The sequence below is a fragment of the Antedon mediterranea genome, chromosome 3, assembly GCF_964355755.1.
Source record: "Antedon mediterranea chromosome 3, ecAntMedi1.1, whole genome shotgun sequence".
NCBI classification, from domain to species: domain Eukaryota; kingdom Metazoa; phylum Echinodermata; class Crinoidea; order Comatulida; family Antedonidae; genus Antedon; species Antedon mediterranea.
Window position 1 is genome coordinate 21,369,990 of NC_092672.1, and position 24,276 is coordinate 21,394,265.

The following is a 24,276-nucleotide window of genomic DNA, read 5'->3' on the forward strand; positions in this document are numbered from 1 at the left end:
GGGATTTACTGTAGCCTAGATAGTCGTTGCGCGAGCGAGGGAGCGATGGATGAAACTTGGCCTATGCCATAAATGAATTAATAATTAAAATATGACTACGCCGCGCGTTAAAATAATTATAATGATATTAATAAGTATCAGTATCTATCTAAGAATCGTAATGTTGTTTTTGGCGTTGCGACCCTGACTTCCCGAACAGTTTTTTTCACATCCACGCGGTGGCTGCCGTCAACAAATCAACTTGTGATTGCATGTTGTATATGTACAGTATAATGCGTTATGAAAAATCATAAAACTAGTCATGTAATTATATAATTCATAATGATATGAATTTTATATATGAATGAAGCAACCACTTTTTAATTACAAAATAAATACTATAGGCCCACTGGTCACGTAGTCTAACTGGTAGCCCTAGCCTAGATTAGTGGATCCCATATTAGAAGGCATCTAGGCTAGTTCGCCGTGTGGCGCAGCTATGAAATAATCCATCGCTGTTGATAAGTATAGAGTCGCCGATTACCTCGCTCTGGGCATGCGCAATAGCGTGTCGGAATCCCTAACGCTGGGCAGTTGAGTTCCGGTGCCGGAATCCTAACCACGGCGTTGTTTATTCGGCCTACCTGATTATAATATTATTATTAATAGGCTTATTGATGGAAATTCTTCTGTTAATTTAAACGACCTAGGCCTAAGTGAATATTTTATTGCCAAGGAATCATTAATTAGTAATTATCTGTATATTATTCTTCGCAAGGTAAGGTGTCTAGGCAGGCTTGTTTTAAATACAATACAAATACTATAGGAGGCCTAGCCTAGCTTCACCCAACCCAGCAGACTTGTTCTTGGCTAGGCCTATATAATATAACAGATATTGCCTTTTATATCGGTTAAATATAAGATTTGACATCCCCGAGGGAATGATATTAAGTTCGAGGGAATATATATTTCCCGAAGCGCCAGCTTCGGGAAATATATATTCCCTCGAACTTAATATCATTCCCTCGGGGATGTCAAATCTTATATTTAACCTCTAAGCAGTCAATATCTGTATAATAAGAACTACTCTTTTAACCTTTTCTCTTTTTCCATCCCACAAAAAGTCAAAAATTATGTTATCAACACGTTTTAGAACACTTTCAGGCGTGTCTATAATACTTGCAACATAAACAGTGTTTAGTCTCGGCAGCCGGTCAACTGTATAGAATGATCACGTCGTTAAAGTTTTAATTACTTAGGCACCTATTAGTGGGGAACCTAATGTAATTCCGTGAGATTTTAATGCTCAAGTTGAGTTCTTGGCAGTTTTGGAATCCTTGGGACCAGCAGAATTCATTGCAACAGGGGGCCAATTAATGTATCGTTACATGTACTTTACTATTTCAATCGACTATCTATGACAGTGACAGTTTTAACAAAGTATTAAAACGCAAATGTTTTACTATATTTATATTTCGTTACTGACGTGGATAAAGAATACATTTAAAAATTGTTCCTCTTTGTACCTATCCTCTTTCCCATCCCTCAACCCTAATTGGGTTTCTTTAAATGAATAAACAATTACAATAAACTAATTCACACACCACACATTATTTGTCATCCTTCAGGGCAGGATTGTATGATTCCACTGTACATAGCCGTATACCTGCCCTGACGTATGACAAATAATATATTTATTATTTGTCAGCCGTCAAGGCAGGTATACGGCTATGTACAGTGGAATCATACAATACCTGCCCTGAAGGATGAAAAATAATAAATGTCTTATTTGTCATACGTCGGACAGGTATATGGCTATGTACAGTGGAATCACAACCTGCCCTGAAGGATGACAAATGCTATATATATTATTTGTCATACGTCAGGGCAGGTATACGGCTATGTACCGTGGAATCATACAATACCTGCCCTGAAGGATGACAAATAATATATTTATTATTTGTCATACGTCAGGGCAGGTATACGGCTATGTACAGTGGAATCATACAATCCTGCCCTGAAGGATGACAAATAATATATTTATTATTTGTCATACGTCAGGGCAGGTATACGGCTATGTACAGTGGAATCATACAATACCTGCCCTGAAGGATGACAAATAATAAATGTCTTATTTGTCAGCCGTCAGGGCAGGTATACGGCTATGTACAGTAGAATCATACAATACCTGCCCTGAAGGATGACAAATAATATATTTATTATTTGTCATCCGTCAGGGCAGGTATACGGCTATGTACAGTGGAATCATACAATACCTGCCCTGAAGGATGACAAATAATATTTATTATTTGTCAGCCGTCAGGGCAGGTATACGGCTATGTACAGTGGAATCATACAATACCTGCCCTGAAGGATGACAAATAATATATTTATTATTTGTCAGCCGTCAGGGCAGGTATACGGCTATGTACAGTGGAATCATACAATACCTGCCCTGAAGGATGACAAATAATAAATGTCTTATTTGTCATACGTCAGGGCAGGTATACGGCTATGTACAGTGGAATCATACAATACCTGCCCTGAAGGATGACAAATAATATATTTATTATTTGTCAGCCGTCAGGGCAGGTATACGGCTATGTACAGTGGAATCATACAATACCTGCCCTGAAGGATGACAAATAATAAATGTCTTATTATGTCAGCCGTCAGGGCAGGTATACGGCTATGTACAGTGGAATCATACAATACCTGCCCTGAAGGATGACAAATAAATAATATATTTATTATTTGTCATCCGTCAGGGCAGGTATACGGCTATGTACAGTGGAATCATACAATACCTGCCCTGAAGGATGACAAATAATATATTTATTATTTGTCAGCCGTCAGGGCAGGTATACGGCTATGTACAGTGTGGAATCATACAATACCTGCCCTGAAGGATGACAAATAATATATTTATTATTTGTCATCCGTCAGGGCAGGTATACGGCTATGTACAGTGGAATCATACAATACCTGCCCTGAAGGATGACAAATAATATTTATTATTTGTCAGCCGTCAGGGCAGGTATACGGCTATGTACAGTGGAATCATACAATACCTGCCCTGAAGGATGACAAATAATATATTTATTATTTGTCAGCCGTCAGGGCAGGTATACGGCTATGTACAGTGGAATCATACAATACCTGCCCTGAAGGATGACAAATAATAAATTTCTTATTTGTCATACGTCAGGGCAGGTATACGGCTATGTACAGTGGAATCATACAATACCTGCCCTGAAGGATGACAAATAATATATTTATTTTTTGTCAGCCGTCAGGGCAGGTATACGGCTATGTACAGTGGAATCATACAATACCTGCCCTGAAGGATGACAAATAATAAATGTCTTATTTGTCAGCCGTCAGGGCAGGTATACGGCTATGTACAGTGGAATCATACAATACCTGCCCTGAAGGATGACAAATAAATAATATATTTATTATTTGTCATCCGTCAGGGCAGGTATACGGCTATATACAGTGGAATCATACAATACCTGCCCTGAAGGATGACAAATAATATATTTATTATTTGTCATCCGTCAGGGCAGGTATACGGCTTGTACAGTGGAATCATACAATACCTGCCCTGAAGGATGACAAATAATATTTATTATTTGTCAGCCGTCAGGGCAGGTATACGGCTATGTACAGTGGAATCATACAATACCTGCCCTGAAGGATGACAAATAATATATTTATTATTTGTCAGCCGTCAGGGCAGGTATACGGCTATATACAGTGGAATCATACAATACCTGCCCTGAAGGATGACAAATAATAAATGTCTTATTTGTCATACGTCAGGGCAGGTATACGGCTATGTACAGTGGAATCATACAATACCTGCCCTGAAGGATGACAAATAATATATTTATTATTTGTCAGCCGTCAGGGCAGGTATACGGCTATGTACAGTGGAATCATACAATACCTGCCCTGAAGGATGACAAATAATAAATGTCTTATTTGTCAGCCGTCAGGGCAGGTATACGGCTATGTACAGTGGAATCATACAATACCTGCCCTGAAGGATGACAAATAAATAATATATTTATTATTTGTCATCCGTCAGGGCAGGTATACGGCTATATACAGTGGAATCATACAATACCTGCCCTGAAGGATGACAAATAATATATTTATTATTTGTCATCCGTCAGGGCAGGTATACGGCTTGTACAGTGGAATCATACAATACCTGCCCTGAAAGATGACAAATAATAAATGTCTTATTTGTCATCCGTCAGGGCAGGTATACGGCTATGTACAGTGGAATCATACAATACCTGCCCTGAAAGATGACAAATAATATATTTATTATTTGTCATACGTCAGGGCAGGTATACGGCTATAGTGGCATCATACAATCCTGCCCTGAAGGATGACAAATAATATATTCATTATTTGTCATACGTCAGGGCAGGTACGGCTATACAGTGGATTCCGGAATAGTTTAGTAGGCATGATTAGTTCGTTTACGATGATTCTCCTTTTTCCTACAGCATAAACATAACCCGATCATACTATCTTTTTCAACTGCTGCAAATGTTTGGTACACTTTCATTTCATGTGTATTATAGCATATATAGCTGTGGGATGGTATGAGAAAGCGATATATATTATTTAAGTAATACGGTATAAAATAGCGATGTGAGAGTAATATACTACATGGCCGGACCGCAAATAAAATACGATATATATTATGATGACGTAGTAGATATCTACACATGCGTAGAAGAACTCCTGGATTGGAGTAGGGAGATTTAGATCCTTCCAATCCAAAATGGTTGTAAAAATCCAAAATGGCTGCCAATTTGATGTAAATTGTATTTATAATGCCTATCAATTTTCCTTTCTAAACTGTTTATTCTATTTGTTTACACATTTAAGTTTACAAGACACCGTCCATATAACTTATTAGATGTAATTGTACAGTATATAGCAATGATTGTATTTATTAATTGAAGGTCATGAAGATGTACAAGAAAATGTTTGATAAAATGGAAGGAATGCCATATGCTCACCATGTAGATCGTGAAATGTACATGGTTGATAACACCATGAAATCACATGAAGGTATTACAAAACTTAGGCGAAACGTTGGTAGATACATGAAGGAAATGGTGAGAGAAGTTCCAGTAAAGTGGGTTAATTTACAAGAACGTTTGCAAAGAATTGGTGAAACAGAATTGTGTGTTACATTTGAAGAGGTAAAGTTTTGATTGTTATTCCAATGTAATTGAATAATATTATTAGGCTATCGCTCTCTGTAGAGCAATAGCCTATTGTTATTGTCAAAAACTTCATTTTTTCTGCTCATTTTTTGTGTCAGGCAGATCTCGAAAGTTATGTTGACCAGCAGATGCACGTATATATGTAACGTAGCGTAACTACACGCAATTTTCTGAAATTCTTAAATTGACTATAAATTCAAAACTAACAGCCTTTTTCAAATGAAACTTGGACACACGGATGCTTCATGTCAAGGGTCATCTTCCTGTATCATCAGCAACATTTTGAACATTGATATTTTCACGCGTTTGCGCGCTTTGAAAGATAAAAATGCTCAAAATCAATTTCTAATCAAATGTTTCAGGACATTTTAAGCATTTCACATTTTTCAAAAAATTTCAGCTTAGACAGACCAACTGATAGTTGGCGAAACGTCAGGTAAATAAAATAATCGTTATTTACTATTATATTTTATTTGGAATACCAACCGAATGAATCTTTTTAATGAGTTAGACAGACCGTTTTTGCACTTGGTTGTTGTTCTGTATACCTTTTGTGATAAGTTCCTTTAATTTTTGATGAATTATGAATGTAAAATAATGACACACATGCGCGTCAAACTTTAAAAATCGTGCGCTTGAAAATGGTTAATTTTATGCAAATTTGTTTAAAAATATGCCTATTTTGAATCAGTTATAGCTCTCCAGGATGGCTGGTGACCCCCCTATTTCTTTCACTAATTGTAAAGGGTAATGAGTTGTATATGAATTCATGTGAAATTTAGACCGTAAGTATGTTATGACATCATCATATGTCCATCTGAATTTTAAAAATTGGATTTTCATCTCTTTCATCAGTTTGTCACATTCAATAGAGCGCATATCGCGTAAACGTTATCAATTTTCTTCCAATTTTCAATAATATTATTTTTCCTTCAGACATATTTATTTTTAATTTGAAAATTTCATCATATTCAAACAATTAAATAAACGTGGGTGGTGTAAAATAAAAACTAACCGTCAACAAACCGTATACAATGCCAATAAAGTCAACTGCTTGTTGAACGATTTTGATCGATGCTATGCTGTTTGTACAATCGTTGTGGTGCAGCTTACTGTAGACTAAACCTAATAAATAGCATCTGTATGTTACGATGCGTTGCGTGATAGCCTAACTTGTCACCGTGACGAGTTCAAATCTAGTTATTTTATTGTTACTTTGTTTACCTACTGTACAGTACACTAGCAATATTTATAGCCATAACAGTACTGGGATATAAATGTGCTAAAATCTATACAGAGCTTATATTTTCGTAAATAAATAGAATTCTATTTGTGAACACTATACAGAACAATATACAATACTAGAATGGTATACATGCGATTGTTACCGGACAATATACAATACTAGAATGGGTATACATGCGATTGTTACCTGACAATATACAATACTACAATGGGTATACATGCGATTGTTACCTGACAATATACAATACTAGAATGGGTATACATGCGATTGTTACCTGACAATATACAATACTAGAATGGGTATACATGCGATTGTTACCTGACAATATACAATACTAGAATGGGTATACATGCGATTGTTACCTGACAATATACAATACTACAATGGGTATACATGCGATTGTTACCTGACAATATACAATACTAGAATGGGTATACATGCGATTGTTACCTGACAATATACAATACTAGAATGGGTATACATGCGATTGTTACCTGACAATATACAATACTAGAATGGGTATACATGCGATTGTTACCTGACAATATACAATACTAGAATGGGTATACATGCGATTGTTACCTGACAATATACAATACTAGAATGGGTATACATGCGATTGTTACCTGACAATATACAATACTAGAATGGGTATACATGCGATTGTTACCTGACAATATACAATACTAGATAGAATGGGTATACATGCGATTGTTACCTGACAATATACAATACTAGAATGGGTATACATGCGATTGTTACCTGACAATATACAATACTAGAATGGGTATACATGCGATTGTTACCTGTTTTGCTGAAATTAAACACAACAAGGTTTTCTTGTCCTGGCCTATCATTGAATTTTCCATTATATTTTCTAAAGTTCTACGCTAAGTTATTTTTTTATTTAAATTTAATTCTTTATTAGGTTTCCGGGATTGGCACTGAATGTGGAATATCCAAAGAGAGGCTCGCCATTGCCATAGAGTATATGAATGACATAGGGATCATTTTATATTCAAGTACTAACAAAAAACTGAAAAACACTGTGATAACAGATCTTAAAATGATGATTCAAATGGTGACAAAAGTGATCACGGTAGTTAAACCGTCTATTAAAGTGGTAGGTAGATAATGTATTTTATTATGATATTAAATTGTCAAAAATGTGGATGTATAGGTGATGTTAATAATCTGTTCTTAGTAACTTGATGTGAAACAGTATAATTGTATTGATCATGTGACTGTACTATGTAAAGTAAGAATAAACTGTTTTTTTTTAAATATAGAAGCAAATCAGTGTGCTGTGGAAAAGGCTTGATGAGGAAGGAATACTGGAGGAAAGACTGCTACGGTATTTATGGAAACAGGAATTAAAGGAAGATCCACATCGCTTTGAAATCTTTACTGAAGTGATGAAGACATTTGGTTTGCTCTTTGAGAAATCAGAGGTAAGTTAAACATCTTATTTTAGATTGGCTATTACTTAAATTAGCTTAAATGTTATACTTATATTTACAACACTTTGCTTACATCCGCAGGTACCTGAAAGTAACCGGGTATTCTTGGTTCCATCTCGGATGCAAACTAAGAAAGAGAGTCTTGAAGTTAAAATGGACGAGGAAAATATGGTATCGATCTATCTTACACCTACGGACTTTCTTCCCAATGCTGTATACAATACATTGGTTGTTGCATTTCTGGACTTGATGGAGGTCAAAGGTAGACCTGGTGAACCAGTTGTGTTTCAAAATTGCAGTGAATTTGACTTTAAGGATCATGGGGTTAATTTAGGCACAGTGAAAATTGAAAACCGACATGCATTAAAGGTACAGAAATTATTTATGTATTTAGTTTCAAAGAAATATATTAGAACAGAAAATCAAACATAACATTTTGAACTAATTTTGCCACTTTTACTGAATTAAAATGTTTATGAATGAATGTTGAACATGAACCTACAAAAGGTAATTGTAATAATCCAATGAAACCTTTCTGCATTTATTAACTTTTTTTAGTAAACTTTTCTTATCAGCTGGAAATATCTCATCTAATTAAAGTTGATGGCAATACTACAGGCCCAAAAAATGAACCACATCGAAGCTTCTGCATAGAGGTAAGGATAATATGTGTTAACATTTTCAACAAAACAGTACTAGAATGTAATGAAAGAATATTTTTAACTTAAGTTCTTCATTTTGTTGTAGGTGTTAGGATATTTGAAGCATCAACTACAAAATGTGCTTGTCACAAGTGAAACAGTTGGCTACAATCTATGTGTGTTGTGTACTGCTTGTAATCCAGCAGAGAAGCCTCATTTACATGGTCTTAAACGATGCTTGGAACAAGATTTCGATGGTGTTAAATGTGGCGATAAGCTCATGGATACAACTCGTTTAAAGAACCTATTTTCGGAAGGTAATTGAAATTTTGAATTATCATCAACATTTTCTTCAATAGCAACATTATTAGTTTGTTTTAATGACATAGGAACATGTGTGTGTTTGTTTGTTTTTTTTCATACCACATCAATACAATATACAAAGATGTGTCTAGAAATATCTGCAAAGGCCCTTTGAATAATAGATAACATTTATTCTTATTATTTACAACCTAATGAAAATCAGTTGACTAATTGGCATTTGGGGTTTTTAACATTTTTTAAAAAATAAAACAGATTTAGGCTAATTAGCTAAACATTTATCCCAAATAACTTGAGGCGTCATGTAAATCTATTGTTTTCCCTGCAGAAATCATTCTTCTCACAATAAGGATTTATCTATCTGCAGTATTTATTCTGGAAGGCCTGCATAACTTTAAAATAAATATTTAATTTAATAATTTCTTTTTCACGAATACATGTACTGATAGATATCATTTGTTTGCATAGATACACCAGATGCTACTACTACTCCTCTGGCTATAAGCTCATTATTACCATCAGGTCAGTTGATTGATACACCAGATGCTACTACTACTACTCCTGTGGCTATAAGCTCATCATTACCATCAGGTCAGTTGATTGATACACCAGATGATACTACTACTCCTCTGGCTAGCTCATCATTACCATCAGGTCAGTTGATTGATACACCAGATGATACTACTACTCCTCTGGCTATAAGCTCATTATTACCATCAGGTCAGTTGATTGATACACCAGATGCTACTACTACTCCTCTGGCTATAAGCTCATCATTACCATCAGGTCAGTTGATTGATACACCAGATGATACTACTACTCCTCTGGCTATAAGCTCATCATTACCATCAGGTCAGTTGATTGATACACCAGATGCTACTACTACTCCTCTGGCTATAAGCTCATCATTACCATCGGGTGTCACGAAACCTAAGACCCCCTAGGACCTAAGATCACGAAAGCTAAGACCCAAGACCTAAGATTACAAATATTTGTCTTTCGCACCTGCCTTGTATTTTAACTCCCCAACATTTATTCTGAATACCACACCTTAGAATTGGCACTTTCATGAAAAAGAATCACATAAAAAGTAACAAATATTTTACAGACGTTTTTTTCGCACACAAAATGACTAGCCTACAGTACAATGTTTTTCAAAAGCATTTTCTCACCTTAGCTGGTACTAATTACATATGAGCAATTTGTTATTTCTACATTTAGCTATTACCATTTCTACATTTAGCTAATATTTTCTACATTAGTGGTTGTAACACTACCCTATCCAAGGATCTCTAATGATAATCAACTAACCTGTCCGTAATGAGCTTGTAGCCAGAGGAGTAGTAGTTAGTGTATCTATACAAAATAAAAGATATACATAGTCATAATAACAAAAACAGTATCACAATATTCAATACACATTTAAAAGTTAGTTTTTATTAAATAAACTATTCTGTTAACAACACTAGGATGCACTGTTTTATGCAATTCAAATTAGACCTTATTCATGTATTTTGAAATCATGAGATTTGTCTGAAACCACCATCTGACATTTTCCTTATCAAAAATTGTTTAAAATACTAACATTTTCCAAACTTTACATATCAAGTACCATATAACATATTTTTAACGGGTGTCACAAAACCTAAGACCACGAAAGCTAAGACCCCCTAAGACCTAAGATCACGAAAGCTAAGACCCAAGACCTAAGATTACAAATATTTATCTTTCGCACCTGCCTTGTATTTTAACTCCCAACATTTATTCTGAATACCACACCTTAGAATTGGCACTTTTATGAAAAAGAATCACATAAAAAGTAACAAATAAAATTTTAAATTGATGATTTTACAGACGTTTTTCTCGCACACAAACTGTTTGCGAATTTCGCATGATTAGCCTACAGTACAGTAGGTCTACCGCTGTTCAATGTTTTTGTTTCTATGGAACGTCAAAAGAGCAAAAATTATATAGAGGGCTGAAAACTCTGTGGAGTCCATCTACAGATGGAACAATGTAAAATTAAAATTGTAATGATAATAGTATAATCATGCAAGTACGAAGAAATAAATACTGGCAAATAAATTTTAATTTAAAAATCATGATAATAAGTTTTTTTGTTTCGTTTTCTTTCTGTTTTATACTTGTACTATTATTGTTGCTCTTTTGGCGCTTCATAGAAACAAAAACATTGAGCATGGGGGGGAGCTCGAGGAGTTACAGGTAGAGATATTGTCGTGAAATGGTTTCCCGATTAATCGTACGATCAAAACGGTACTGGGTATGATCAACTAGCGTTCGTGTTCCCACCTAATCATCCATTCATAGAAGTACTGATGAAGATATCAATCTGTGGCGACAATAGAATGGACCCGAGACCTGGCTATCTTCGACTTTTAAATAATAGAAAGTTTAGAAAAATGTTTTTGTTAGACTAGAAATGTACGTTGTATGTATATAGAAAAATGGTTGTAGTTTTCAAAATTACGTTGTATAAGTACACAATTTGACACCGCGCACATTGTATACGCTAGCATTTCATTCTAATACGCTCACGCACTTTATCGAACATACAGTACTTTTAAACCAAACCAAAACCGTACAACGACAAGACATTCATCGATTCAGTTCAAAACCATTCAAATAAATATTCTAATTATTTAATTTAATAATTTCTTTTTCACGAATACATGTACTGATAGATATCTTTTGTTTGCATAGATACACCAGATGCTACTACTACTCCTCTGGCTATAAGCTCATCATTACCATCAGGTCAGTTGATTGATACACCAGATGATACTACTACTCCTCTGGCTATAAGCTCATCATTACCATCAGGTCAGTTGATTGATACACCAGATGCTACTACTACTCCTGTGGCTATAAGCTCATCATTACCATCAGGTCAGTTGATTGATACACCAGATGATACTACTACTCCTCTGGCTATAAGCTCATCATTACCATCAGGTCAGTTGATTGATACACCAGATGATACTACTACTCCTCTGGCTTTAAAGTGGAGCTCCACCCAGAAAATTACTATTTTTCATACATTTCAACTATTATTTAAAAATATCATCCCTTATACTTCATATTTTTTTGAATTTTTTTTCAATGAGTACGATTTTCTTGAAAATCACGCCTTTTTGCGTTTTGGGGGGATACCTTGTAATTTCCTATTCTTTTACATGCAAAAGGGGGGTATATTTGAATAATCCTAAAAAATTCATTTCTTCACCAAAAAAAAAATGTAAAATGTATATTTATGTAATTTTTCCAGATCTTTCTATTTCTGGTATTTTTATCACGTATACATTGCGCAATTTTGCGTAAATAGACACTTTCCCCCGTTCGGGTCCAATTGGGTTTTTTATTTTGCTAGGGAGTACGATCACGTGACATTTTTCACAATCACACTACTGCAGCTGCTGGCGATCTGTTATTTTGTCGCGATGTTGTTTTTGACGGGCGAAAAGTATATTAAAACATTCTGAATGTGACCCTATTATGTTTCACAGTGTAATAATGTGATTATGAGACTATTACTAAAATGTCAAATTTAACGAGATTTGAGAAAGATGTGGCTATATATTCAATAAAGCTAGGCCTAGGCCTACTAGAGTGTAGCTATGTACCGATGCTGCTTAGTGGCTTGGCCTCCAGCTAGGCTAGGCTGACAGCAGTGAAGTTTGTTTTGCTGTCACCCGACCTTGGCCTACCCATGGGCCATGATAGGGTGCCTGAATAGTTGCTTTTCAGTCAGGTCTAAGCTTGCACATCGCTTTACTATTCTTTACTACTCTTGTTATGTATAGGATTTTGTGTTTCACAATTCTTAATATGCGAGAAAACCCAGGAACGATAAATGGGGCGAAACGACCATGCCTATGAATACATAGGCCTCTAGACAAAAATTCAAGGCTAGCTAGGCTGAGCAGACGGCTTAGCTAGGCCTAGCCCTAGCTTAAAGTTAAAAGCAATCTGATAAGATTATAATGCTGTTGTTGTACAGTGAAAATCATGAGGTTACATGTAAATTATACTGACATTCTTATCGGAAATATTACTTAGGCCTAAACAAATCGTATTAATTGTGTGTATAAAATTTATTCCCCATTTTTCGACACATAATTTACCAAAGGGAAGAAATTTCCACAATGCGTTGACCAGCGACTAAAACGCGTCAGTCGCTAAGTGTAACGCGTTTCGCGACGTATTGTAAACTAATAACCCCTAAGTTACTGAAAAACTGTAATTTGTAAAAAAACACTATTTTCTGACCGATTTTTTAGAAATGAGTTTTTGGAAAATATTTCCGTATTTTTCCTGTTTTTTTTATGTAATCACTTTCAATTAAACATACTTAAACATAATATAAGCTGAGAAAGTCTGAGTGTAGCTCCACTATAAGCGCATCATTACCATCAGGTCAGTTGATTGATACACCAGATGATACTACTACTCCTCTGGCTATAAGCTCATCATTACCATCAGGTCAGTTGATTGATACACCAGATGATACTACTACTCCTCTGGCTATAAGCTCATCATTACCATCAGGTCAGTTGATTGATACACCAGATGCTACTACTACTACTCTGGCTATAAGCTCATCATTACCATCAGGTCAGTTGATTGATACACCAGATGCTACTACTACTCCTGTGGCTATAAGCTCATCAAAACCATTTTTAGGTAAATTTTGAATTAATTATTTTCTATCAATTCTACCATTTTCATATAAAGATATTGTGGAACCACGTCAGGTCAAGTTCAATATTGAATATCGAAACGTGGCAGACTGAAGGCGCTTGACCTTTGACAAGATCGCCTAAATTTTTAGTTTTTAACTTTACAATACTTAGTGTTGTATATTCTGGTACAGCCGCTCCATGATCTCTTTGCTTTTCTTCCTTATATCTTTACTCTTTTTAAAAAGTTTTATTAACGATTTTTATTTTATTTTTTATTATATTTATATTTTTGCTTTATGTACACGACAACTAACGATCAAATAACAGTTTTTCACATCGCAACTTATACAACGAATTGTAAGTGATACTGTTTTTGTTATTATAACTAATACGTTTATTTTGCATAGATACACAGACTGCTACTCCTCTGTCTACAAGCTCATTAGAGACAGGTTAGTGGTTATCATTAGATCATTATGTATCATATGGACAGTTTGTCTGAAATTACATGAATATACATAATAGCATAACATCTTGGTGTCATTAGCAGAATAGTTGATTTAATACTGGTATTCTTGATTATGACTAATGTATATGTTTATTTTGCATAGATGCACCTATTGCTGCTCCTTTGGCTGCAAGCTCATTAGGGACAAGTATAGGTGAGTAACATTAGATCATTAGGGACAGGTATAGGTGAGTAACATTAGATCATTAGGGACAGGTATAGGTGAGTAACATTAGATCATTAGGGACAGGTATAGGTGAGTAACATTAGATCATTAGGGACAGGTATAGGTGAGTAACATTAGATCATTAGGGACAGGTATAGGTGAGTAACATTAGATCATTAGGGACAGGTATAGGTGAGTAACATTAGATCATTAGGGACAGGTATAGGTGAGTAACATTAGATCATTAGGGACAGGTATAGGTGAGTAACATTAGATCATTAGGGACAGGTATAGGTGAGTAACATTAGATCATTAGGGACAGGTATAGGTGAGTAACATTAGTTCATTAGGGACAGGTATAGGTGAGTAACATTAGTTCATTAGGGACAGGTATAGGTGAGTAACATTAGATCTTTAGGGACAGGTATAGGTGAGTAACATTAGATCATTAGGGACAGGTATAGGTGAGTAACATTAGATCATTAGGGCAGTGTTACAACCATTTATGTAGTACCAGCTATAATAAAAACTACTGCTAAGAGAGAAACACTAAATTTATCATATCATTTATTTCATTTGAACAAATACAAACATGAAAACATAACAATTGTAAATCAATGAGGCAGGATTACCTAAAATAACAGCGGAGAAGCCAAAATATGTTAACATAGAGCCTGATTTATTCCTTTTCTCAATGCAACTAAACAAAAGGAAACATGGCCTATGATTAATATGGTGAATTGTAGTCATTAACAATAATTCTTTATTACAGAAACAAGTCCAAATTCACTGGAAGACAAGTTAAACAAGTTAAATTATGATTTCAGTGAAGTCTTTATGAAGAATATGAGAAAATTCTTATTTTTGAGATGTTGTCTCTTTGATGAAGTAGATTTACAAGTCCTTGGCAATAAAGATTACAAAGCAAATGATTATTTTAATGAACTCGCTGATAAAGGAAAGATCAAACCAACCGACGTCAACCTTCTGCTTGAAGTGGCAACACTATCAGAAATTAAACATGCTAAAGATCTTGTAAAACAGTATATGAATGACAACAATGTACACATTAGTAATCAACAGAAGTTGTCCCCATATAGAAAAAGATTGTGTAAGGCATTGAAACAGTTTAACCCAAGTGAGTTGAATAGAGTTACAGCTTGTTATCAATTGGAACAACCAACCATTTGGGATGTAACATTTTATTTAGAGAGCAAATCCAAATTGGTAGATGAATCAGAAAGAGAGAAGTTTGCTGAGCTGCTTGGACCAATCCCAAATAAAATAATGTGTAAGTCAATTTGAGAGATTTCTTACCTTAAATCCACAGATTGTAGGTCACGTAAATATTCTCCCACAATAACTGGCATCAAACCAGAATTTTTAGAAAAGGGTAAAAATATATTGAGAATACATTGAGTTGCCCCCTCATAATATAGAATGAATGCTGGACCATTAGATGATGACCGTATGATACAAAATGATTTGTTGACACAGGTTAAGAACATAAAATAACAGGAATGTTTTCACATCCTGACTTTTCTTTGTCACTAAGGTTCTTATACCCTTTACAACATTATAACGCTCTGTCTATACTATCAAACTTTATGTGACAAAACATGTGATGTGCAATTTTATGGACATGATGATGTCATATCACTTGCATATTTGGGAACATCACTACCATAGTTGGGCACATCACTACCGTATTTGGACACATCACACATTTTTGTCAAACTAATTTGATAGTGTAGACAGAGCTTACAACTGCCATTTGAGCAGGCAAATACTGTTTTATTACTATTTGTGTTATTTATTCTTAATTATTTTATAGTAATGTTATTTATCATCATGTGTCAGGAAACTGTAAAAGGGGATTTTGTGCTAAAACAGTTTATGTCATTGTGAGAAAGCTTGTTTAATTAACTAAAGAAAGTGTATACCTTGATTTAAACTTTCATTGTGATAATTTTTAGGCAACAAAGAAGATGATCATTGAGGCAACACTGAATACACCATTGAAGAACCATTCAGGCACCACTGAGACACCATTACGGCAACACTGAATACACTATTGAATATGCCTTTGAAGAACCACTGAGACACCATTGCGGCAACACTGACGACACTATTGATGGTGCCACTGAGGAACCATTGAGGCACCACTGAGACACCATTGCATCAACACTGAAGACACTATTGAAGATGCCATTGAGGAACCTTTGAGGCACCACTGAGACACCATTGAGGCACCACTGAGACACCATTGCATCAACACTGAAGACACTATTGAAGATGCCATTGAGGAACCTTTGAGGCACCACTGAGACAACATTGAGGCACCACTGAGACACTATTGAAGATGCCATTGAGGAACCTTGAGGCACAACTGAGACACCATGGAGCACCACTGAGCCACCATTAAGACACCATTGAGGCACCACTGACACACAATTGGGACATCACTGAGCCACCATTGAAACACAACTGATACACCGTTGAGGCAACACTGAGCCACCATTAAGGCACCACTGATACACCGTGCACCACTGAAGAACCATTGAGATAGCATTAAGTATTGTGAAGCCAACCGAGTGAAGGCAAGTTATGTGGATAGTGGATAGAGATATAATAGAGTAATATTAAAATTATTGTCATAATGATAAACAAAATATGATAGTGTCAAGGAAGTTGGTGATAAAGATGACATTGACGTTGAATAAATGTTTACTTTAGGACAGTATATAAATGATGAATTTTTTTTTTCATTAAATGGGAAGAATATTTTCTGCCTCGTTAAATAGAACATATACCCGTTCCAGTCCATAAATATTCATTATTTTGTATAATGTTTACTGAATGTAAACTGTAAATTTTAATTCATTCCTTAATTTTACAGCTTGTTCAAGATCTCTTATTCATCTGTGGATAGGTGGATACGACTGGCAGTGCGACTTGGTATTCAATGGGATGTTATCAGTAATACCACAGGTAAAAACAGACATGATGAATATGACATGTTGGAAGAGGTAGACAATGATCAAAGCATTAACACAATAGGGACGTGTTGATTTAGCTGATAGCTGGCAGCATGCAGCAGAATATCAACTACCTACAATGGTCAAGGCATTAACACAACAGGGATGTGTACATTTAGCTGATAGCTGGCAGCATAAAGCAGAACATCAACTACCTACAATGGTCAAGGCATTAACACAACAGGGATGTGTTGATATAGCTGATAGCTGGCAAGATGCAGCAGCACATCAACTACATACAATGGTCAAGGCATTAACACAACAGGGACGTGTTGATATAGCTGATAGCTGGCAAGATGCAGCAGCACATCAACTACCTACAATGGTCAAGGCATTGACACAACGGGGACGTGTTGATATAGCTGATAGCTGGCAACATGCAGCAGAACATCAACTACATACAATGGTCAAGGCATTAACACAATAGGGACGTGTTGATATAGCTGATAGCTGGCAAGACGCAGCAGCACATCAACTACCTACAATGGTCAAGGCATTAACACAACAGGGACGTGTTGATATAGCTGATAGCTGGCAAGATGCAGCAGCACATCAACTACCTACAATGGTCAAGGCATTAACACAACAGGGATGTGTTGATATAACTGATAGCTGGCAAGATGCAGCAGCACATCAACTACCTACAATGGTCAAGGCATTAACACAACAGGGACGTGTTGATATAGCTGATAGCTGGCAAGATGCAGCAGCACATCAACTACATACAATGGTCAAGGCATTTAAACACAACAGGCTTTAAAATAACAGGGACATGTTGATTTAGCTGATAAATCATTGTTTATTTTGATTTCTTGACACATGAAACTGAGTGCCAATGCTATATAGTGTGCATAACCATCAATATTATGATTATCAATATTATTATTATGATTAAAAGGGGCGCTTGATATATAATATAATACAGTAACAATTGGGATTATAAAACCAATTTTAACTATTAACTGGTGCGTGTGAGTTGTGTACTCGCTCTATACCAAAAACAAGATCAGCAATGCATCTTGAGATTTATAGTGGGCCGCCAAAATTTAACAAATTATTAGAATTGCATTTTAAACTGTTTAAAGATGACAAAAGGTATCTCAATAGGACCGTATAGAATTTATTTTTACATTAAATGTAGTTTGTGACCTTAGATTAGATCTAAAAAACGTAGGGAATGGGACTTTATAATGTAATTGACTGTTGTAGGACTTGCTGTAACTGCAGTTTTTTTGTATATAAGATGAGTCTTAGTAATTCGTGTTTTGGTGGATATCACATTCATTTAGACTAGACAAAAAGTAGTGAGCCCTCTAGCGGTCATTTGTGATTTCTGAGATTCATCGAAGCGCGACAACATCACCCGGAAATGATGTGAATTTAAAATTTTAATAGGGTTAAACTCTTTTAACCAATTGAAAGCCTTAAATTATAGTTCCTTATGAATAATTCATGACAATAATTAAAGCAAGGGTTGAAGAAGCATGTGACTTGGTTTTTGGAACAGGATAGCAGTTATGATCGTGTCAGGTAATCATTGAATTTGCTCTTCTTTTTGTTAGATTTTATACGGTTTTTATCAATAATAATATTGTACATTTTTACGAGACCATAAAAAAATTCCTCAATTTTTGAGTAAACGAGTGACTAAATAAAAAGTTACTATGTAATGTAAATATTCGTTTGACAAAAAATGGGCATGTTGATATTTTCAGGTATTTTTTAAATGGCGATTTAAATAGGTAAACAAATCACATGTATAACGGTGGTTTGTGCGAAGCTGGGCCTAGCCTTGATGGTCCAACGCGTACTGTGTGTTAATCAATGCGTATAGATACACACGTAGTCGTTTAGGCCAATTTTTTACATGTTTATTTATTAATATTAGGCCCCATTCTCATTTATTTTAATTAATGTACTGAATGTACCACACTTTACAACTCTATATAAATTAGATTTTGTACTTGTATTAAATTCAAACGTTTTATGGGATTTAAAACATTAAAGACCCCTTCCCTGCAATTTTGGACGTTTTTTGGAAAATAATACATATATATCACTTTAAAAACATTAAACCATGTCATTCCTTGTCTTAAATGTACGTTTTATGGTAAATTATGATAAAAAGTGAGAAACAATGCACTACCTAAGTAGCTCGCGGCGATCGACCTCTCGTGGACGGTCTCAGGCCTAGCCTAGCTAGGCTTAGTTTTGTAGGCCTAGCTTGTAAACATCGGTAACGTACGGACATCGTACGCTAGCTATATACCTAGCCTGACGTTGTATAGTTGCTGCATTAATTGTCTTTCTATTTTTGCCAGACTCCGTTGATACAAATTGGGGAAAACCCGGTATTTTCGCTCAAAAGTTAGGAGTCTTCCATTTGTTTTGGCTTCACGATCGATCGAAAAGTGGGCGAATTACAGGTGAAAAACAACAATATCAATCCGCGCGCAATGCATTTTGGGATTTATAGCGGGCCGCTATAATTATTAAAATCGATTTATTTTTCACATTTTTAACCGTTTAAAGACGAAAAAAGTTATCGCAATAGGACCATAGTATTATTTTTACATTAAATATAGTTTGTGATCTTAAATTAGATCTAAAAAACGTAGGGAATGGGGCTTTAAGCTAGGCCTCGTAGTAGGCCTAGGACCACATGTTAGGTTTTTCAGCCTAATTTATCATGCAGTATACCTCTAGCCCATCTTTCAAATACATATTTAAATTAAGATACTTTTTATATTTCTATATTTTTTATAGGATCTGACTCCAGAAAACATTTGCATCACTTGAAAGCGGCTATTTATGGACAGCATGTTGACATTCAAAAAAATTTGACCAGCTCTTATTAATTAAATGTCTTTTAAATTAAAGGTTTTCATTATAATGAAATGTACGGTGACAGAAATTTAAATGATTCTCATAATTGAGGTTTCTCATAGATTTAATATTGAAGGTAAATAAATAAAGCTGTTTGTTATTCTTGCCTTTAGAAATAAACATGTTGTTAGTACTATATTATTAGGCCTAGGCCATTATACAAATTAAAACTAAAAAATACAATAATCATATTTAAGGCCTACACAGCAGTACGTTACTTGATTTGATTTTTTTCAAATATTTAATTGATGAAATAAATGAGTTTGACTTTTCAATTAGTTGCCATTTTATTAGTTTCTGTGTGTTTTTATTTATATTCTTAAAATAATTGTATACAACAACTTTAAAGTATTGCGAAGAAGTGATCAAATTATAGTAGGCCTATTTGTATGTTATTGTCGCTTAAAATTATGCAGTTAAAGTATTTGATTTTAGGGTGACAGAAACGGTTAGGCAAGAAAAGAAATAAATTTGGGAATTTTGTTATGCGGTAAAAACAATTAAACATAATTTACCCCTAATGCATGTAAATGTAGAAAACATTGCTTATGTTAGCGCGACCGAAACTCGCTACTGGGAATAGAGCCTGCAAAAGCGACGCGTACACACCTACTCGGGCACCGGCGGAGCGCGATCGAAAGTAAATATACCCGATTTCAAATGATCATAAAATTCTTTTAAAAAATATCAACATTTTGATTTTTTGAGGATTAAAAGTAAAGATATTGAAATTTAACATGCTATTTACAAATATGTATTTAAAAATTCGGAAACAATTTTAGCGTGATATTAAAACAAACTTTTTAGAGTTCCGCGATTTCCTACGCAGGATTTGTTTGTTTTCATTGTTAATGGGCGAATGTTACCTAAACTAGAATCGTTATAAATCTTTTAAATTTGTATTATAAGTAATTTCTTTAGTATTCTTAGTAACATCGAATGTCTCTAATTAACTAGCAGTTATTTATACTAACTATTGTTCAATAATAAGCGTGTATGAAGTGAAAATCTATAGTAATAATGTTCTTAGTCAGTTCGTCTCGCTCGCGTGAAGTCTTCGGGTTTCTCAATACAATTCTCAGCGGTAAGATAGGCTCGCGCTAATAATAGGCCTTACGGTGAAGATGAAAACATTTTTTCTTGTTCCTCATTAAGCATAATAAGTGAACTCTCTTGATTCATATACATAAAAATAAATTAATCACGTATTAAAAAGTTCCACGAAAATTTTCCTGACATTTTAAAGAAATCTTGATTTTAAAAGTATAAAAGAATATATTTTCGCAGTTGCCATTTTGTATCACATGACATCAGTTAAACCAATCATACGCGACGTTTAGGCAGCAGACGTCAAAATCAGCACGATGTAAACACGAAATGGCGTCCGACGAGGAAGGATCTTCTCGCTCAGACAAAGTAAAGTTGAAATGTTTTTTCCAAATTTACAAGCATTCAAATGAAATTATCAGTCCAATTACTGAGATTCGATGGAATAAAGTGTGGATCAGGTGCCGTTTTCGGCCACATCGACTTATATGGACTATACCATTATTATGCTAGGGGTGTGGTGTATTATGTTTTATGTATAGAAGGGTGTCTATTGAATGGGAAGACAATACGATTGTTCTGTTATGTAACCTACAGTACAAACTACAAGGAACAATACAAAACATCAAAAACTAGCAATGCATGTACTTTTTATAAGGCATGTTATTATTAGGTACTGTGTTAGGGAATACCAAGATTTTGTAACAATATTATTTACTATAGGCCTATTAACTAAAGATATTTTAAATAAAAAAAATTTTATAGACAAATTTAATAAAGAACCATCTACTAACTGGAAAACCCATTTAGGAAAAATAATAAAACAAGTTGATCATAACGAGTGGTTTTTAAAGGCCCAAATGCAAAACGAAATTCCATCCAAAACAACGTTAACGGAATATACTATGTATAAAGGAACTCCAAACCTTGAACAATATGTGTTAGATAAAACTAATTTTAGGAGTATCAATTTAAAATTTAAAGCAAAATCAAACTCTTGAGGGTCAAGGATTATGTAAGATGTGTAGTACTAACGAAAACAGTAAACCAGTTTTTATTTAAATGTCCTTCATTAAACTCTGTTCACTTTATGCTAGACAATTTATTCACTGAAAATGAAACATTCCTTGATTTTTATTGTAAAAAATATTTAATGAAAGCATGGGTTACTAGATCTACAATGTTATCAGCATTACCTCTCTCAACTAATTGATTATAGTAAACAGAAATCCAGTAAACAAGCTACAGACATCTCTATGAGGATGTATCTGTAAGTTTGATTTATTTATTAGGCCTATCAGTGTATTTTTGTTGTTCTGTTTTTATTTTTGTAGTTATATATATTGTACAATTTACATATTATGTATTTTCATACAGATCTAATTAATTAATTAGTTTACATTTTGTTTTGATGTTATGTATTAGTATTTAGAACTTTCTGGCTTATGTTATTTGTAATTTTGTCTGTAAATTGGATGCACCATTAACTGATAAATGTGTGACACCGATATAAAGGTGATTCCTATAAATAAATAAATAAATAAATAAAAACTATATAAGTAGGTATACTTACTTATTATATATAAAAACTAAACTAAACACTACAGTATAATCAAAAGTAAAGCATATTAAATACTAGGCCTATGTTATTCCTATCTGGATTTAAACACTTCAAATTTAGTACAATCGGATTCGAAATTAGAAAATCTTAAATACTACAATACAATCGGAATTAAAACATCCTAAATACTACAGTACAATCGCTATTAATATATCCTACTAAATACTACATTACTATCGGTTAAATTACCTAAACTCTATAATGTTGTGAAAGATGTAAAAGAATGTTGGCAAATGCATTCTAATCGGCCCAATCATAGCGGTAGATAAATCATATTTTTTATTTTCTTGAACTAAACATAAATAAAACGAAAGAAATAAGGATTGATTTTCGAAAACATAATTGCAGGTCTGACAGTATACATTAATTAAAGTAAAGGAAGTAGAGATTGTTAACAATTATAAGTATCGGCAGTAGTGTTTGACTAAAGCTTAAATGGGTGGACATGTTGATCGTAGTTAAGAAGTTAAATACAAGGCTGACGTACTGCTTGAGGAAACTTGGTTCTTTGGGGTAAAGCAGGATATTTGTACTATAGAATGTTTATGTTTTACTAATCAGTGATGTTCTATTTGGGAATATTGTATATTGGGCTAGGAATATCAGTAAGGGAATGTAAGGGGGATAAAGACCGAATTGAGAAGGTGCTGGGTAGAGCGTGGAAAGTAATTGGTTTGTCTATGCAAATGCTTGACTCGTTCTACAGCGAACGGCTTGCCGATGTATTCCATGTTATATTGGAAGACACCAATCATCCTCTTCATGGCGACATTAGCAGCTCCGTTTTGCATTCGCTATTATAACGTTTTGATGCAAACGTTGGTCAATTAGAACATGTATTTCTACACAGAAACGTTTAAAAACGTGTTTAAAACGTTTTAGAAAAACCAAACCTAAAAACACGCAATGTCAAATGCTGTGTTTTCTGGGAACAAAATGGTACAGATTCATTGACAAAATTTTATTGTTTATTTGTTTTACTGATTACCTAATAATCAGTATGTTAAGATCTTATTAAATGTACTACTGTCATCTTTATTAAATGTACTAATGCGTTAGGTAAATTATATTTGTAACTGGAATAAAAACTTTCTTTATATACTTTTTGTATTTATAAATCTGTAAAAATTATATAGAAATAAAGAGCCATAATATACTGCATTAAGTTGAAAACTGAAGTTTATTCTACAGCATGCAGGGCGTAGTTGTTTTCCCTTTGTTGCTGAAACATAATGCACTAAACAAAAGAACAAAAGCAGCAGTATTTTAACACATTAACACACTCAATTAATAAATGGGACACCCCTATTTTCCCATCTTTTTATAATGGTATAGTCCATACAAGTCGAGGTGGCCGAAAACGGCACCTGATTCTAAAGTGTTGCTCTGTTCAAAGAGTTTGATAAAA

General features: G+C 34.4%; 2 protein-coding genes across 2 annotated transcripts in view; both read left to right on the top strand.

The window, feature by feature from the left end:
• The window catches only part of LOC140044138 (uncharacterized), a 209,766-nt gene extending 195,494 nt beyond the window's left edge, over positions 1–14,272 (top strand). The window contains exons 18-28 of the mRNA XM_072088617.1: positions 4,968–5,210; positions 7,409–7,603; positions 7,770–7,931; positions 8,022–8,309; positions 8,516–8,596; positions 8,688–8,898; positions 9,371–9,754; positions 11,624–11,875; positions 13,337–13,603; positions 14,010–14,054; positions 14,214–14,272. Coding sequence (XP_071944718.1) covers positions 4,968–5,210; positions 7,409–7,603; positions 7,770–7,931; positions 8,022–8,309; positions 8,516–8,596; positions 8,688–8,898; positions 9,371–9,754; positions 11,624–11,875; positions 13,337–13,603; positions 14,010–14,054; positions 14,214–14,272 — 2,187 coding nt within the window. The remainder of the gene's footprint in view (positions 1–4,967; positions 5,211–7,408; positions 7,604–7,769; positions 7,932–8,021; positions 8,310–8,515; positions 8,597–8,687; positions 8,899–9,370; positions 9,755–11,623; positions 11,876–13,336; positions 13,604–14,009; positions 14,055–14,213) is intronic.
• Positions 14,273–15,016: 744 nt separating this feature from the next.
• LOC140043707 (uncharacterized) lies at positions 15,017–16,532 on the top strand. Its single transcript, XM_072088204.1, has 2 exons — positions 15,017–15,567; positions 16,253–16,532. The coding sequence occupies exons 1-2, from the start codon at positions 15,114–15,116 to the stop codon at positions 16,273–16,275; spliced, it is 477 nt and encodes a 158-aa protein (XP_071944305.1). The 5' UTR covers positions 15,017–15,113; the 3' UTR covers positions 16,276–16,532.
• The last annotated feature ends 7,744 nt before the right edge of the window (positions 16,533–24,276 follow it).